A 16,926-nucleotide genomic window follows, 5' to 3' on the forward strand; every position below is an offset into this window, starting at 1 on the left:
GACAGAATATTCAGAACAAAGACATTAGAATAACTCTCCTCCACAGTAATTTTTAAACCCACATTTTGATAAAAATTGAGGAAGGATAACATAAAATGCAGGATTTGCCAGAAAGGAATGAATTTCAACAAAATGGCTGCTTGCAATCACTGAGAGGAATTGCTTGAACAAGCTTTGAGATTATGCCATAAATCATTAACTTTTTCTACACCTTTGCTAATTCTGGTTTGTATCAGCAGAGCTTGATAATGGGCAGAAGCCAGAACTCATTTTAGTTCCAGCCTATGTCATATATTATATCCATATGTGATAGAAAGCAAGCCAAGTTTCTACTACCATTAGCCCTTCCATTCCGCAGATGCTGCATATGTATGTGTAGAGACGTGCTGTACATACAAGTCAGGATAATAACACATTCATTTGTGTTACTTCACTGGGAGGAGACCTTTTGATTAGTGTAACCACTTCCAATCCATCCAAATGAAGATAGGATTGTGGTTCTTAGAATAGCATAAACATTAAATTATCCAGAAAGCATGTGCCTCCATGGATCTGCATGTTTGATGCTCAGTTGCTAAAACTGTCCTGCAGACTCCATGCTAATTTTATTGAATAGTTCATGAACTGTAAGATGTTTATGGATTGCCATAGAGTCTTAAAGAATTATAGAGCATGGGGAAACAGCCTTCAGTCCATTCCTTCATGCTGATCAAGATGCCCTTTTGATCAGGTCAAGGTTTTTACACAGGTGTCTGGAACAAGGTAATGGTGGAATCGATATGATTTTGACATTTAAAGTCTACTATCCCCTCCCCCAATTGCCAATTACCCCTTCTCACCTGGATCTACCTATTGCCTGGCAGCTCTTGCTACACACCTTCCCCTCAGCTTTCTGTTTACTGGTATCTTTTCCTCAAGGTTGTAATGTCTACTATGAGAAGGGATGCAATTAAAGCGAGAGAGGGGACTGTCAAAGGAGAGTTGTTGGCATTTTTGTTGTGCAGAGAGCGATGGGTGCCTGGAATATGTTGCTGGGGAGGTGGAGGAGGTAACGAGAGGTGTTTAAGAGGCTCCTAGATGGGAATGTGAATATGCAGGAATGTAGGAATATGGATTTTAAGTAGACAGAAGGAATTAGTTTAATTAGGCTGTTAATTTTACCTGTTTAATTAGGCCAGCACAGCATTGTGGGCTGAAGGGTCAGTTTCTGTACTATACTGTTCTAAGTTCTATGTTGTTCTGAAGTGCATTGGCACATTTTACATCAATAAAGGTCATTAAAAAATGCAGGTTAGGATGGTCTTTTTTCAATTGTCTGTTGAAAGGTAAAAAATCCCCAAAAAATGTCTTTCTATTTCAGTATTCATGACACAGGCTTTTGTTGAGAGCAAGTAAATCCATTGTGAGTTTTATAAGGTTCCTCTTTAAGGAGCCAAACCAACAGAGGTTTCAGGACAGTCCTGTTTTCAAATTGATAAATTAATCCACTTTTTAAACAAACCCTCATCCCAACAAGCCTCGACCCAGTTATGAAACCAGACTGCTCATGGATTTGGAGGGGTACAGCTCTCAGCCATGCTATTAATTCCATAATCTGTTCATTGCAGGCATGGCTGATTCAATGTGCTCATCTCCACACACACTCACACTCGGCCGATTCGACCAACTTGCTTTCTCCAGACAGTAGTCTGCTGGAGGAATGCAGAGGATCAATCAGCATCTGTGGGGGAGGGAGAAGAACTTTCAATGTCTGAGATCAAAAATGGCTGATCCTCCCCCTCAACGTTTTCATTCTACCCACCCTCTGTATCCCTTCCCTCAGTTACTTCCACTTGCACTTTATCTGCCCAACACACTAATGCAGGGACCGAGAATGCAAATTATGGACACCTGGGAAATTTGGGCTTGCCCTGGGAGACCCTCTTGAACTTCTACAGATGGGTTGCATTTCAGACTGGCACGGCAACAGCTCTGCTTTGGACTGATGGAATTTGTCCAGTGTAGTGAACATCTCCCAGTCCATCACAGGCTCATCACTTCCTTCCATCCAGTCCACCTACACAGTTCATTGCTTCAGGAAGGTTCACTGTATCATCAAAGATACCTGCCTCCCTGACCATTCCCTTTCCTCTCTTCTACCTTTTGGGAGGAGGTACAGGAGATGATCAGACTCCTTCTTCCCCACTGCTATTAATTACCTCTCTGATAAACCTTCCCAGAGGTGCTGCAGTGTTCTTAGACTCTTAAATTTACCTCACTCTCTTGTTCCATTACTGTCACTTCAGAATTTCTTTTCGCTCCACTTCAGATTGCACCACACTCCCTCTATAATTCTATTTTGTGCTCATTGCCGTATTTATTATTATCATGTATTCAACTTGGTGAGTTTTATGTGAGCAAAGACTTTCATTGCACCCTGGTGTATATGACAGTAATCTGAAATCTCTCCTTTAATGGTACCATTATCACCTACGTTACTAACATGACAAATTCTGCAGATGCTAGAAATCCAAGGCAAAACACACAAGATACTGGAGAAATTCAGCAGGTCAGGCAGCATCGATGGAAGTGAATAGACAGTCAACATCTCAGCCTGGAACGTCGACTGTATTCATTTCCATCGATGCTGCCTGACCTGCTGAAATCCTCCAGCATTTTGTGTGTTTCGCCTTCCTTCCCTATCACATTCCAACACTTGTAGACTTTGTGTCCCTGCTTATTACCTTCCAGTCACTGCTACTACATTCACACTTCCTTCCCACCGCATATCAGTTACCTCTAGTGTCAATGGGCATGTAACTGACAATAGGTCACAGGGATTTATGTGAAGGAATGGGAAAGTGGAGAATGTTTTGAGAGCCAGCATGGACTAGATGGTTCAAATGGCATCCTTTTACTTCATACTTAAGAAAAAGCTAAGAGATGTATAAGCTATAAGGAGTTTAAGACCTATAAGAGAAGGTTGGAATAACGTGGGAAAGTCTGAGGGGAAGACTTGATAGAAGTTCATATAGTGATGAGCGGCAGAGATAGGGGAGACAGTCAGAATCTTTTTCCCAGGGTGGAAAAGTCAAATATTAAGGGAGATGCATTTAAGGTGAGGGGGAAAAACAATTATATTAGAAGTGGTGGGTGCCTTGGATCAGGCTGCAGGGGTGGTGAAGGAATTAGATATATTAGTAGTGTTTAAAAGGTTTTTAGACAGTAGAGAAGAAAGGAATCAGAAGATTTAGATTAATTTAGTATCCCGTGTGGCAGACATCTTGTGTCGAAGTATCCACTATGTTGTGTTTAATTAATTTAACCAGTAATTAAACCTATAACTAATATAATCTGTTATGCCTATACAATGTCTATATCTGTCCATCCTCCTATATTCATGCACCTTTCCAGGAACCCCTATGGTCAGGCCACACTTGGAGTGTTGTCAACAGTTTTGGGTCCGTTATGTCAGAAAGGATGTGTTGTCATTTAGCAGCTTTGGGCCTGCACTGACTGGAATTCAGAAGAATGTGATGTCAAAGGGGGGATCTCATTGAAACCTACCGAATGTTGAAAGGCCTAGATGGGGTGAATGTGGAGAGGATGTTTCCTATGGTGGGGGTATCCAGAACTAGAGAGCACAGCCTCAGAATAGAGGGGTGACTTTTTGGAACAGAGGTAAGGAGGAATTGTTTTAGCCAGAGAGTACTGAATCTGTGGAATACTCTGCCACAGTCTGCAATGGAGGCCATGTCTGTTGGTATACTGTATTCAAAGCAGAAGTTGACAGTTTCCTGATTAATCAGGGCATCAAAGGATATGGTGAGAAGGCAGACCTGTGAGGTTCAGTGGGATCTATCATCAGCCATGATGAAATGGTGGAACAGACTTGCTGGGCTGAATGGCCTAATTCTGCTCCCATGTCTTATGGTTTCATGGTTTTATGTCTCTAGGATGTTTACCACCACTAACACTAACACCCTAGTAGTACATTCTGTGCAGTATTGTTCCTGTGCTGTACTCTTCTACGTTCCGTTTCTCTCAATCACAGACCTAAATATCCACTCCTTACTCTAAAAAATTATCTCTCTCATTCTGGCCTAGACAACCCAGCCTATTAATCCCTCTTGGATTTCAAAATGTTCAATGGCAATACCTGTCTTTCTTTTAAACTCCAGTAAAGTGAAGGCCAGTCTAGTCAATTGCTCTTCTGAGGGTAATCCCAAAGGAACAGTAGGTGAACTTGCCTGAAGGCAAATCAAAGCTTCAAGGTACATAATCAGTTGTTTGAAATCCAACTTGTCCATTATTACCAATGTGAAAATGCTTGATGCAGACGTCCCACTGGACGGATCTTTTTAGTTGAAATATTGCGTTTGAAGATGGTTAATAAATCTTCAGTTTGCGAGCTGGGGAGCAGTTAACGTTCAAACTCCCTGAGGCACACAGAACAGGAGAAATCTCTTTGGGTTGAATGGTTAATGCCGATGGGTGGTTTATGGTCAGCTTTAACATGGTAGGATGCTGTACTATATGACTTTATGATTGGGCCTGCTGCTTGTTGTTATACAGGATTAGCATGTCACTGGAAATGGCAGAATTACTGTCCATCCCCAGTGACCCCTGGCTGAGGTGACAGTGTCAAATCATTTGGTGAATCTGGAGTCAAAGACAGGCGAGACCTGGTGTAGAGGGAAAGCTTCCTTCCCTGCAGAACATTAAGCAGTTGGGGTTGGATAACAACCTGGTGGTTTAGTATCTTCTCTTGCTCGATTTTATAAATTCCCAATTCAGTCACAGTTACACAGTATATAGCAGTCTCTTCAGCCCCATCTATCCAAGCAGACCGCGAGCTAATCCTGTTCCCCTGCACTTGGCCCGTATCCCTCAAAGCATTTGCTATCTATTAACCTATTTGAATTATTTTTTGTTGTAACTGTTCCCATCTCTAGCATTTCCTTGTTCCATATGCCTACACTCTTGTGTGAAAAATTTGCCTCTCAGGCCCCCTTTAGATCTTTCCGCTTGCTCCTTAAACCTATGGTCTCCAGATTTAGGCTCCCCAACACTGGCAGAATCTGTTACAGTTTACCTTATCAATGCCCATCATGAATTTATATGCTCCTCCATAACATCTTTGTGAATAAGCATGCAGAATTTTGCACATGCTGGAAATCCAAAGCAACACACACAAAAAGCTAGAGGTACTCAACAAGTCAGGCAGCATCCATGGAAATAAACAAACAGTCAATGCTTCGGGCCAAGAATCTTCTTTAGGACTGAAAAGAAAGAATAAAAAGCTGGAGGGAGGGTAAAGAGGATAACTAGAAGATGTTAGATGAAGCTAGGTGGGAGGGAAAGGGCAAGGACTGGAAAGGAAGGAATCTAATAGGAGAGGAGTGTGGGCTATAGGAGAAAAGGAAGGAGGAGTGGCACAAGGGAGGAGGTGATAGGGAGGTGAGAAGAGGCAAGAGACTAGAATGGGGAATAGAAGAAGAGGAGATTTTATTTAACTGGAAGCAGAAATTGATATTCATGGCATCAGTTGAAGTCCCCACAGAAGGAATATAAGGTATTGTACCTCTGCCCTGAGGGTGGCCTCATCGTGACACAAGAAGTGGCCGTTGACCAATGTGTTGAAATGGGAATGGGAATCAGAATTAAAATATTTGGTTACTGGGAAGCTCCGTTTTTGGTGGATGGAACAAAAGTGCTCAATGAAGCAGTCACCCAGTTTACAAAAAGTCTCACCAGTATAGAGGTGGCAGGCTACATCTGGAGCACTGGACACAGTAGACGATCCCAGCAGATTCACCTGGAAGGACTATTTGGGGTCCTGAATGGAGGTGAGGGAGGAGGGGAATGGGCAGGAGTAGCACATTGGCTGCTTGCAGGGATAACTGCCAGGAGGGAGAGTAGTGGGGAGGAGAGATGAATGGACAAGAGATCACAGAGGCAGCAATCCATGGAGATTATTATCTTCAGCAAAGACTCAACTGCAATCCCAAAATTGCCCTTCTCAGGAGAGGTCTACGGGTGGCTGGAAGACCTGCATGTGAAATCAGTACAAGTATGGACAACAGAAGCTCAAAGAAATTCGTGGACATTAGTAGCAGGAGTCTACATTATACAGTGGCTATGTTTCTTTAGGAGCTTGAGAAGATTTAGTTTGTCATGTGAAACACTCGAAAACTTCTACAGATGTACCATGGAGAGCATTCTGACAGGCTGTGTCACTATCTGGTATGGGGGGGTGGGGGGGGGGGGTGGAGAGTGCTACTGCACAGGATTGAAAGAAGCTACAGAAAGTTGGGAAATTAGTCAACACCATCATGAGTAATAGGCTGCATAGTATCCAAGACATCTCCAAAGAGTGGTGTCTCAGAGAGGTAGCGTCCATTATTAAGGACCCCATCATCCAGGACATGCCCTCTTCTCATTGTTACCATCAGGAAGGGGGTACCGAAGCCAGAAGGCACACACTCAGTGATTCAGGTACAGCCTTTTTCCCTCTGCCATCCGATTACTAAATGGACATTGAACCCATGAACACAACCTCACTTTTTTATTATTTCAGTTTTTCAGTTTTTTGCACTATTTTTTAACTGACTTATTTAATATACTTATATATACTTACTGTAATTGATGGACTTATTTTTCTTTTTTATATATTATTATGTATTGTATTGTACTACTGCCACAAAGTCATCAAATTTCATGACATATGCCAGTGATATTAAACCTGATTCTGAACCTACAGCACACCAAATCTGAATATCTCTTCCTGTAAAAAGTTGAGTTTAATCATTTTCAATTATTATTCATTTATTCATGAATGTTCAGGATTTCTGTTGAAAGTGTTAACATGTACACCAAAGTAGCATTACATCCTGTAACTAGTAACTCCTTCTCCAGACTTGCAGAGCAGTAGGAGACTATATATATATAGGGGAAACAAACTAGAGAGTATAGGTTTAAGGTGAGTGGGGAAAGATTGATGAGGAATTTGAGCAAACAACATTTTTAACACTAAGGGTGGTATCTACACTCAGTGACCACTTTATTAGGTATATCTTTACACCTGCTCACTAATGCAAGTATCTAATCAGCCAATCGTGCAGCAGCAACTCAATGCATAAAAACAATATGGTCAAGAGTTGGTTGTTCAGACCAAACATCAGAATGGGGAAGAAATTTGATCTAAGTGACTTTAACCATGGAATAATTGTTGGCGCCAGATAGGGTGGTTTGAGTATTTCAGAAACTGCTGGTCTCTGGAGATTTTCACACTCAGCAGTCTCTAGAATTTACAGAGAATGGTGCAAAAAAACAAAAAAAAAACATCCAGTGAGTGGATGCCTTGTTACTGAAAGATGTCAGAGAAGGATGGCAGACAGATTCAAGCTGATGGGAATCTGACAGTAACTCAAGCAACAACGCATTACAATAGTGTGCAGAAAAGCAATTCTGAACGCACAACACATCAAACCTTGAAGTGGATGGGCTACAGAAGCAGAGGACCTTGACCATACACAGAGACCATTTTATTAGGTACCTCCTATACCTCCATGCAGAATCAGCTGCCAGGGGAAGTAATTGAGGAAGGTACAATAACAACTTTCAAAAGGGTATGGGTATGTACCCATATGTCTATGGGTACGTAGATAGGAAATATTTTCAAGGATATGGACCAAGCACTGGCAAATGGACTAGTTTGTATTGTGCATGGATCAGCTGGACTGAAGGGCCTGCTTTCCATAATGTATAACTCTATGACACCAACCTTATCCTGCCCATCATTGGCTTACTGATCTTAGGCTCCACCTTTCTACCCGTTTCCCATAAACCCTTCACTCCCTTATATTTCAAAAATATGTCACAGCCTTAAAGGCAATCAAAGTTAAAAAAAAAACCATATCAAAATATATACATGTCACCATATACAACCCTGAGATTTGTCTTCTTGTAGACATACTCTATAAATCCATAAAATCAATGAAAAAGCACCCATTGAATCAAACAAATAACAACTGTGCAAATATAAAACAGACAATAAATAAATAAATATGCAATAAATATTGAGAACATGAGATGGAGAGTCCTTGAAAGTGAATCCATACATTGTAGGAATATTTCAGTGAGGGTCAAGTGAAGTTACCCCCTCTTGTTCTAAAGACTGATGGTTGGGGGGTGATAACTGTTCCTGGTCCCAATATATCGATGTAGTTATAAAGAAGCCAAGACAGCAACCATGTTTTATGAGGAGTTTGAAGAGATTTGGCATGTCAATAAATACACTCAAAAATTTCTATAGTTGTACCATGGAGAGCATTCTGATGGGCTGCATCACTGTCTGGTATGGAGGTGCTACGGCACAGGACTGGTTGTAAGTCTAGTCAGCTTCATCTTGGGCACTAGCCTGCAAAGTACCCAGGACATCTTTAGGGACAAGTGACTCAGAAAGGCAGTGTCCATTATTAAGGACCCCCAGCACCCAGGGCATGCACTTTTCTGACTGTTGAAGGCACACATTCAGTGATTCAGGAACAGCTTCTTCCCCTCTGCCATCCGATTCCTCAATGGACATTGAAGCTTTGGACACTAACTCACTTTTTAAAAAAATACAGTATTTCTGTTTGTGCACTTTTTTTAGTCTATTCAATATACATAACTGATTTACTTGTTTATTTATTATCATGTTTTATTTTATTTATTATTATAATTACTTTTTTCCTCTGCTAGATTACATATCGCATTGACTGCTGCTGTTAAGTTAACAAATTACACGTCACATGCCAGTGATAATAAACCTGATTCTGATTCTGATTCTGAATGTAGCAGTGTGGATCCTGAGAGTTCTGTACCTACTTCCAGGTGGCAGCAGCAAGAAGAGAGCACAGCTTACACGATGGGAGTCCATGATGATGCAACCAGTCAGAATAGTCTCCACCACACATCTAAAGAAGTTTGCCAAACATTTAGGTGTCATGTTGAATCTTTGCAACCTTATTAAGAAATAGAGGTGTGACCATGAGTTCTTCAAAGGTGTACTTATGTGCTGGGCTCAGGACAGATCCTCTGAAACGATAACATTAATGTTGTTGACCCTCTCCACCTCTGATCCTGCAATGAGATCTGCCTCATGGACCTCTGTAGTCAATAATTAGCTCATTGGTCTTGCTGAGATTGAATGAGAGGTCGTTGTAGTGGCATCACTCAGCCAGATTTTCAATCTCCCTCGTCTATGCTAATTTGATTTGGCCTATGGCAGTAGTGTCATCAGCAAACTTAAATGTGGCATTGTGGCTGTGCTTAGCCTCATAGTCAGAAAAGTAAAGCGAATAGAGCAGGATGATTCACTCTCCACAATTCTCCTTTCTGAAAGTTCGCAACCCACTTTGGAAAGTTCAAGTTCAAGCTTATTGTCATTTCAGTCATATATGTACTCCGCCAAATGAAACAACATTCCTCCGGACCAAGGTGCACAACACAGTATATACTGTGTAGCTCCCACACAACACATAAAGTAATATTATCATTAATAAATTAACAAATAATAAGGTTCATTTATGACACAAGTTAAAAAAAGTTGTAGTGTAATACTGTGTAGGCCTCTGTTAGTCTTGATAGAACATGGATTTGCAACTTGGAAAGTTTCCAGGGCGCAAGCCTGGGCCAGGTTTTTTTTATGGAAGACCGACAGTTGCCCAAGCTGCAAGTCTGCCCTCTCCACGCCACCAATGTTGTCCAAGGGAAGGGCATTAGAGTCGAATACTAATGGTGCTTTGTATCTGGTGAGACCTGGGTGGTAACAGGGAGTCCTGTAGTCTCATATCCTGGGGGATGAAGCTGTTTTCCATCCTAACAGTTTGTCCTAATACTATTGTACCTCCTTCTAAAGGTAGGGGGTCATAAAGATTGTTGTACAGATGGGAGGACTATTGATAATGTCAAGGACCCTGGATACGCAGTGCTCCTGGTAAATATCCTGGATGGGTGGAAGCGAGACTCCAATAATCCTCCAGCAGTCCAGCAATGGTCAAATGCCTTACAATTCCTGTACAAGCGATGCATCTAGTCAGAACTCTTTCAATGGTGCTCCTGTAGTTAGAATGGGGGTGAGGGAGCTTCGCTCACTCTAATTTTCTCAAGAGCTAAAGATGAGCTGAGCTTTCCTGACCAAATAGGTGGTGTTGAGGGGCCAAGTGAGATTGTCCATTATGTGCACTCTCAGAAACTTCGTGTTCTTATCTCTCTCCATGTAGGAGCTGTGTAAATACAGTGAGGAGGGTCAGCATGTACCTCCCCAAAGTCCACAATCATCTCTTTAGTCCTGTCCATGTTGAGTCTTGTGGTTCACCATTCTAACAACCACTCTATCTCCTCTCTGAATGCTGTCTCATTGTCGTTGTTGATTGTGTGTCATCATCGAATTTGAACTGAATCTATCTGTCCGGTTATGTATCAACAATGTGAACAGCAGCAGGCAGAGAATGCAGCCCTGGGGGCACATGCTCAGAGTGATGGAGCTAGAGATGTTGCTGCCAACACGGACTGACTGTGGTCTTTCTGTCAGGTAGCCTGAGGTCCAGTTACAGAGAAAGGTGCTGAGACTCAACGAGAACAGTTTACCCACCAGCTTCTGGGAGATGATCATATTAAGTGCCAAGCAGAAGTTAATAAACAACATCCTGGCAGATGAGGCACCATTTTTTAAGTGGGGACAGAAAACAGTGAGCCTAGATGCTATAACATCATCAGTGGGCCTATCTGAGTGACAAATGAAATGGAAAGGCTCTAATGTAGCAGGAAGATGTCACTTGTAATTTGTCTTAAATTGTTAGTCCTGTATTCTGAACTGGTGGTTCTGAATTCCTCCACTTTTACCTCTGTGTCTGCATTAACGCTTTAGCTTCTTATAATTTTTGATCTGAACAACTTACTATGTTTTTCTCTCTCCACTGATGCCACCTGGCCAGCTGAGTATTTCCAATGTTTTCTTCTTTGGCTGGGTTAGAACATAAAATATTGAAAGTAGAACAGTACAGCATAGAAATGGCTCACCATGTCTGTGCCAATGGTGAAGCCAAACTGAATGAAACCTATCTGCCTGCCCAGGGTCCATACCCTGCATTCGCTGGATTTTCAGGTATCTGTCTAAAAGCCTCTTAAACACCACTATCGTAGCAGCTTTCACCATTATCCCTGACAATGCATTCCAGGTATTTACCACTCTCTATATTAGAAAAAAAACTTGCCCTGCACATCTTTAACTTTCCACCTCTCACCTTAAAGCAATGTCATCTAGTATCTAACATTTCTACCCTAGAAAAAAGTCTCTGTCTTTCTATCTTTCTCATTATATCTCTGATAAATTTATGATCTTCTATGAGGTTTATCTACCCTTAGCCTCCAAGACTCTAAAGAAAGCAAGCTAAGTTTATCCAACCTCCCATCAAAGCTAAGGACAGTCTTCCACAACTTCCCTCCTCCAGCTCTTCTTCTAACACCCTCCTGAAGCATTTTCAGTTGTTAAGGACCGATTTGCTTCATCTGTGCAATATCGTTCTCAAATCACATTCTATGTATTTTGATTAGATGTTTGGAGCACCTTAAGTGCTCATCATCATCTGTTAGATTAAAAAGTAACATTCTTACAGTCATAAAGTTGGCATAAGGCATATCAAGGAGATATACAAACTAACTATTAATATAGAAAGTGTTACCTTATGTTGTGCAAATCCACAGCATTTGCAGAACTATTTCTTATCTTACTTGTGGTCAACATCTGTGAGGAATTCCTGCTACCAGTGTCAATTGGTAACATTCACCAGTTTGCATGTTGGTTTAAAATCCCACTCTGAAGATTTAAACACCAAAAACCTAGGCTGACACTCCAGCCCAGGAGTATGGGAGTGCTGCATTGTAACGAAATAACATAAATAATATTCACCACTAAATGAGGTGGCTCCCGCACTATTAGCTTCAATGAAGCCCGAATATGCAGTAGGTTAGAATATGGAAAAAGTGATTGTCTTTCAATGGCTATGGGACAATGTAATCTCATACACACTGTAAGATGCTATTTGTTAAACTTGGCTGAGCAGTAAATCTGATTAACTCATAAAAACTGAACACAATCATTCCTATTGGTTACTTAGCAGTTTACAAACACAGAGGATCTATTGAACACATGCACCAAAATGTCATCACCTTCCACAATCACAATCCATACATAAAAGAATGAGGAGAAGGAGTTGACTGTATAGCCCCTCGAGCTATGGAGCAACATCTGCTGAAAGAATTCAGTGGGTCAAGCAGCAACTGTGGGAGGAAAGGACTGTTGACATTTCCCATTGAGTCACTACATTGGAGCTGAGCGTGGAGAGAGGAGGTGGCCAGAATAATGAGGGGATAGTAAGTGGTGAGACCAGAGACAGGCAAAGCCCTCCCCACCATTGAACACATTTACTTGGAACGCCTCCACAAGAAAGAAGCATCCGTTATCAAAGACTTCCAACATCCAGGCCATGCTCTCTTCTCTCCACTACCATCAACTGGGCCATACAGAAGCTTTAGCTCCCACATCACCAGGTTCAGGAACAGTTAATACCCTACAAACACCAGGCTCCTGAACTGGCTGTCCATTTCCCTCCATAGATGCTGCCTAATTCTCTGACTCCCATCATTCCTTTGTGTGTTAGTACAGAAGTAGATCTGTTCCCATTGTGGCCAACACTCTCACACAGGTTTAATGCCCAGACCTTGTCCCATCATTAGTGCAACAGCTCAATACAAATTTTGCTTAAAATTTTTAAGCTAGTTTTTGCAAATTTCAAATGAATTACACTTCAGAAAAGTTAATCTGAGCATAACCTCCAGTGCAACATATTAATGGTTAATAATTAAAATATGAAAGAAATTTAGCCTTCACTGACCAACCAAGTAAAATATCATGATGCAGTTCTGGGTAAGTAATCATCTGTAAAGGGTTAGAAGTTTGCTTACTACGAGAGAAGCGTGGTGGGTTGTCATTGACATCATTGAGAGTAACAGTGATTGATGTTGTTCCAGATAAGCCTCCCATCTGTCCAACCATATCTTTCGCCTGGATAACCAGCAGGTAGCGATCCTTGGCCTCTCTGTCCATGTTGGGGAGAGCTGTTCTAACGACTCCTGAAAGACAGAGCCAGAAAGATCAATGATAGTTCTCCATATGTCTCGAACAAACAGGCATTCATCTCAGTGTGTTGGTTCTCTCTGGGGGGAAGCTATACACAACGATGTTCAAAACAAAACCCAAATTTTACTGATTGCTTGAAGTTGTCAATCATGTTTATGTAATGTTTTATGGAATCATAATTTCAAGAAATCTACTATATGCTTCTGCTAGATAAAAGGCAATTCAAATAGTTCCCCTGTTCTTTCTCCACATCTCTGTACTGTGTAAAAGTCTTAAAGAACCCTAGATGTTTTATACAGTATGGCCTCCACAGAGCCCTGAACGCAACATCATCAAGGCTGCCTGGGAACACCTGGAGAGACAAACGCAAACAAGGCAGCCAAAGTCTGCAGAAGAACTGTGGCAAGTTTTCAAAGCTGCTTCAAACAACTTTCTAATAAAACTGCATGACGGTGTACCTAAGAGAACTGATGGATTTGAAAGAAAAGGAGAATATCACTCCAAATATTGATTTGATTTAGTTCTTTACTGTTTACTGCTCTTTACAGTTTTTTTTTATATTTAGAAACTTTACAATTTATTATTTTTGAAAGCATCTTCCCTTTGCAGATTTTTTCTACATTGATAAGTTTGTGGCCTAAGGTAGAAGGAGTCAATTTTAGAAAACCTAGCACATTTATTTTTCCTACATTTACACACTTAGTCCAGCGGTCGTGGAGCATACGGATCCCTTCTTTGTAGAAGTCGGCGTTTTGGACCTCCAGAAGTGGTCCACAGGATTGGGTGATTGATAAGTTTGTGGCCCAAGGTAGAAGGAGATGAGTTATTAACTTCAAACTTTCTGCACAATCACTCAGAGTTGAACTGCATGTGCATGTAATGAGAGCTGTATAACTCATCTCCTTCTACCTTAGGCCATGAACTTATCAATCACCCCAGCTGTGGACCACTTCTACAAAGGAGGGATCCGTATGCTCCATGACCGCTGGACTAAGTGTGTAAATGTAGGAGGGGACTGTGTTGAAAAATAAATGTGCTAGGTTTTCTAAAATTGACTCCTTCTACCTTAGGCCACGAACTTATCAATCACCCCTCATATGCCTAAGACTTTTGCACAGTACTGTAGATATCCAATTTTCTTTCGAATATTTACACCAAATTTATTTTCAGATCACAACAATATACCATTTAAAAAGGGATTTCATTTTGTCTGCTTCTAACTGTCTTAATCCTCTAATAAAATAGAAAATGTTGGAAACATGCCGTACAATCTGAGGACAGAGACAAGGAGTAAGGCTCACTGACTACTTAGCACTGAGCTTATTTTACATGTACATCATTTGCAGTATTGTGGATTATCAATACAGACTGTCACATGGTAACAGGCAGGCTCTACTTTTACAGAATTAACAGAACTCGATTTACACAAACTATTAATGGTTCTCCTTTTGCCTCTTCCCCCAGCACCAATACCTTTTCCTTGCAGCTACAGTAGAATATGGCTCCTCCTGGGTAATTCCAACTTGACCAGTTTTAATAATAATAAGGATCAAGAGATTTCTGTTCTGTTCTGTTTTTACCAACATCCATGAGTCAGTTTTGCCCCATGTCAGAAAATACACTGAAAGTGGCAACCACACCTCCACATGGTGCAACTAATGTCATCAAAAGCACATAAGATTGATAAGAAAGAACAATTACTAAAAGTGGAGAGAAAGAGAATACTAGTTCCATCATTTATAGGAACAAACTTCTCTATGTACGTCAGACTTTTGAATATCATATCATGGAAGCTCATTCCTATGAATGTGTGGCTATAAGTTGGGTGCTTATAACCCTGGAGCAGGCTGTATCCCAAATCAACTGTACATTGCCTTACCAAACTTTTTACTTCACTTGTGCATCTCCATTAAATGTCCTTTTAACCTTCGCTTTAGTTTTAAGAACACCACCTTCTCTGGTCACACCAGAAAGTCTCCCGTGCATTGACCCAAAAGTCACTCATCCTAAAATGTGAAGCTCATAGATAGCCAATAAACCCAGCTTATTTATAAAGCACAACCTCCTCAACATTGTTGTTAATGCTTCCACTTAGAGAGTCAAGGCTTCCATGTGTTTTATTTAACTTAATCTTAGAGTAATTTAAAAAAAACTGAATATGTAATCTCAGCAGCAATACCAATCTTGGAACAAATGACTCTTGAAATTACTCTATCTGATATTACCATATAGAGACCCACTTCATTCTGATTCACTCAGCCCTCGATTTAAAGAGATTTAACCTGTGTAAAATGCACCTCTGTGTAAATTGGCAGTGGGAAGTGTTAGAAACAAACGCAAATTAAGAAGCTGTGCCATTATATCACTCTGCTGAACTTCTAGGCTATAAATAAGAATGTTAACAGCCAAAGTCAAATTGAACTCTGTATAAAATATTGTTGTGAGAGTGACAGACTTCGTTTTATTGAGATGAATAATCTCAGTCAATTTAATGATGTGCTGAGCTTGACAATTCTGCGGTCAAAATAATTAGAAAGGGAATTAGTTATTCCTGAGTTTTGTTCGTAGACAAACTTAGTTAACACCACACATTTAATGATGATCACGGAATGCTATGACTTTTGAAAGATTAAATGATAAAATGAAATAACGTAAAGGACACAAATTCATTTTTCCTTTATTCAGTCACATTGCAATGTTCTGAATCTTATACAATTTAGCTGCAAAATCTTTAATAATCTCCAGTAATAAAAATATTTTTTCTCGTGTTTCCTGGCGCAGATGGAGGGTAGAGAGATCAGAAAGATTGGAGCTGGCAATTGTTTACTGTATTACACTTTGAATTGTGGTTCACTTCTAATGTGAGTCAGTATCCTAGGGAAGTGTTTACACATTAACAGCAGTAGGGGTGACCTGCAGTGTGATCTGCTCTACACTGTGAGATCAAACAAAATGCACAATGCGCAAGGATGATCTTGAATTTCGGGTCACCACTCCCTCTCTATCTCTCTCTAATAAAGCCCGCTGTTAGTTGAGGAATGGTATCTCATCTTCTAAAGAGCACTCCCAACTTAATATGTCAGATATTGACTTGGAGATGCAAGAGAGTGAAGGTACTGGAACATGGAGTCTAAAGAAGCTGTTAGAGGAACTTTGCAGATCATGAGAGGGAAATAAACAATCAACATTTGATATTGAGATCCCTCATCAGGACTGAAAGAACGAGGAGCGATTGTATAAAGCGGTGAGGGGCAAAGGCTAAGCATGAGCTGGCAAGTGATGGATCTAGCTGAGAGGTGGTGACAGAGAGATGGAGGAGGGGAGAGTGGAAATAACAATAGAGGCTGGGAGATGACAGTTGGAGGCTGCAGATAATGGAATCTGACAGTAAAGTAACATGGAGCATGGAATCGAATAAGGAAGATGTGGATGACAGATGGGAACAGGAGAAGGGGCCCAGTGGGAGGAGTATGTGAATGATGGGCAGATGGAGTGGATGGAAGAGGAAGTTCGCATGATAGGGGCTGGAGAGAGTGTGGTTGCGTGTGTGCAGGAGGATCTGGGTAGATCAGGAGGAGAAGGAAAGACTGTAACAAACTTCTACAGATGCATTCTGACTGGCTGCATCACTATGGAGGCACCAATGCTCAGGTTCAAAAGAGGCTGCAGAGAGTTGTAGATTTAGTCAGTTCCATCATAGGCACAACCCTCCCCACCCACAGCACCCCCATCAACATCTTCAAAAGGCCGTGTTTCAAGAA

General features: G+C 41.1%; 1 protein-coding gene across 2 annotated transcripts in view; it reads right to left on the reverse strand.

Moving 5' to 3' along the window:
• cdh7a (cadherin 7a) overlaps nucleotides 1–16,926 on the reverse strand; it is a 220,183-nt gene that overhangs the window by 81,985 nt on the left and 121,272 nt on the right. For both annotated transcript variants that reach the window (XM_073046464.1, XM_073046472.1), the window contains one exon: nucleotides 12,991–13,158. In XM_073046464.1, the coding sequence (XP_072902565.1) occupies nucleotides 12,991–13,158 (168 nt within the window). The remainder of the gene's footprint in view (nucleotides 1–12,990; nucleotides 13,159–16,926) is intronic.

The sequence above is a fragment of the Hemitrygon akajei genome, chromosome 1, assembly GCF_048418815.1.
Source record: "Hemitrygon akajei chromosome 1, sHemAka1.3, whole genome shotgun sequence".
NCBI lineage: Eukaryota > Metazoa > Chordata > Chondrichthyes > Myliobatiformes > Dasyatidae > Hemitrygon > Hemitrygon akajei.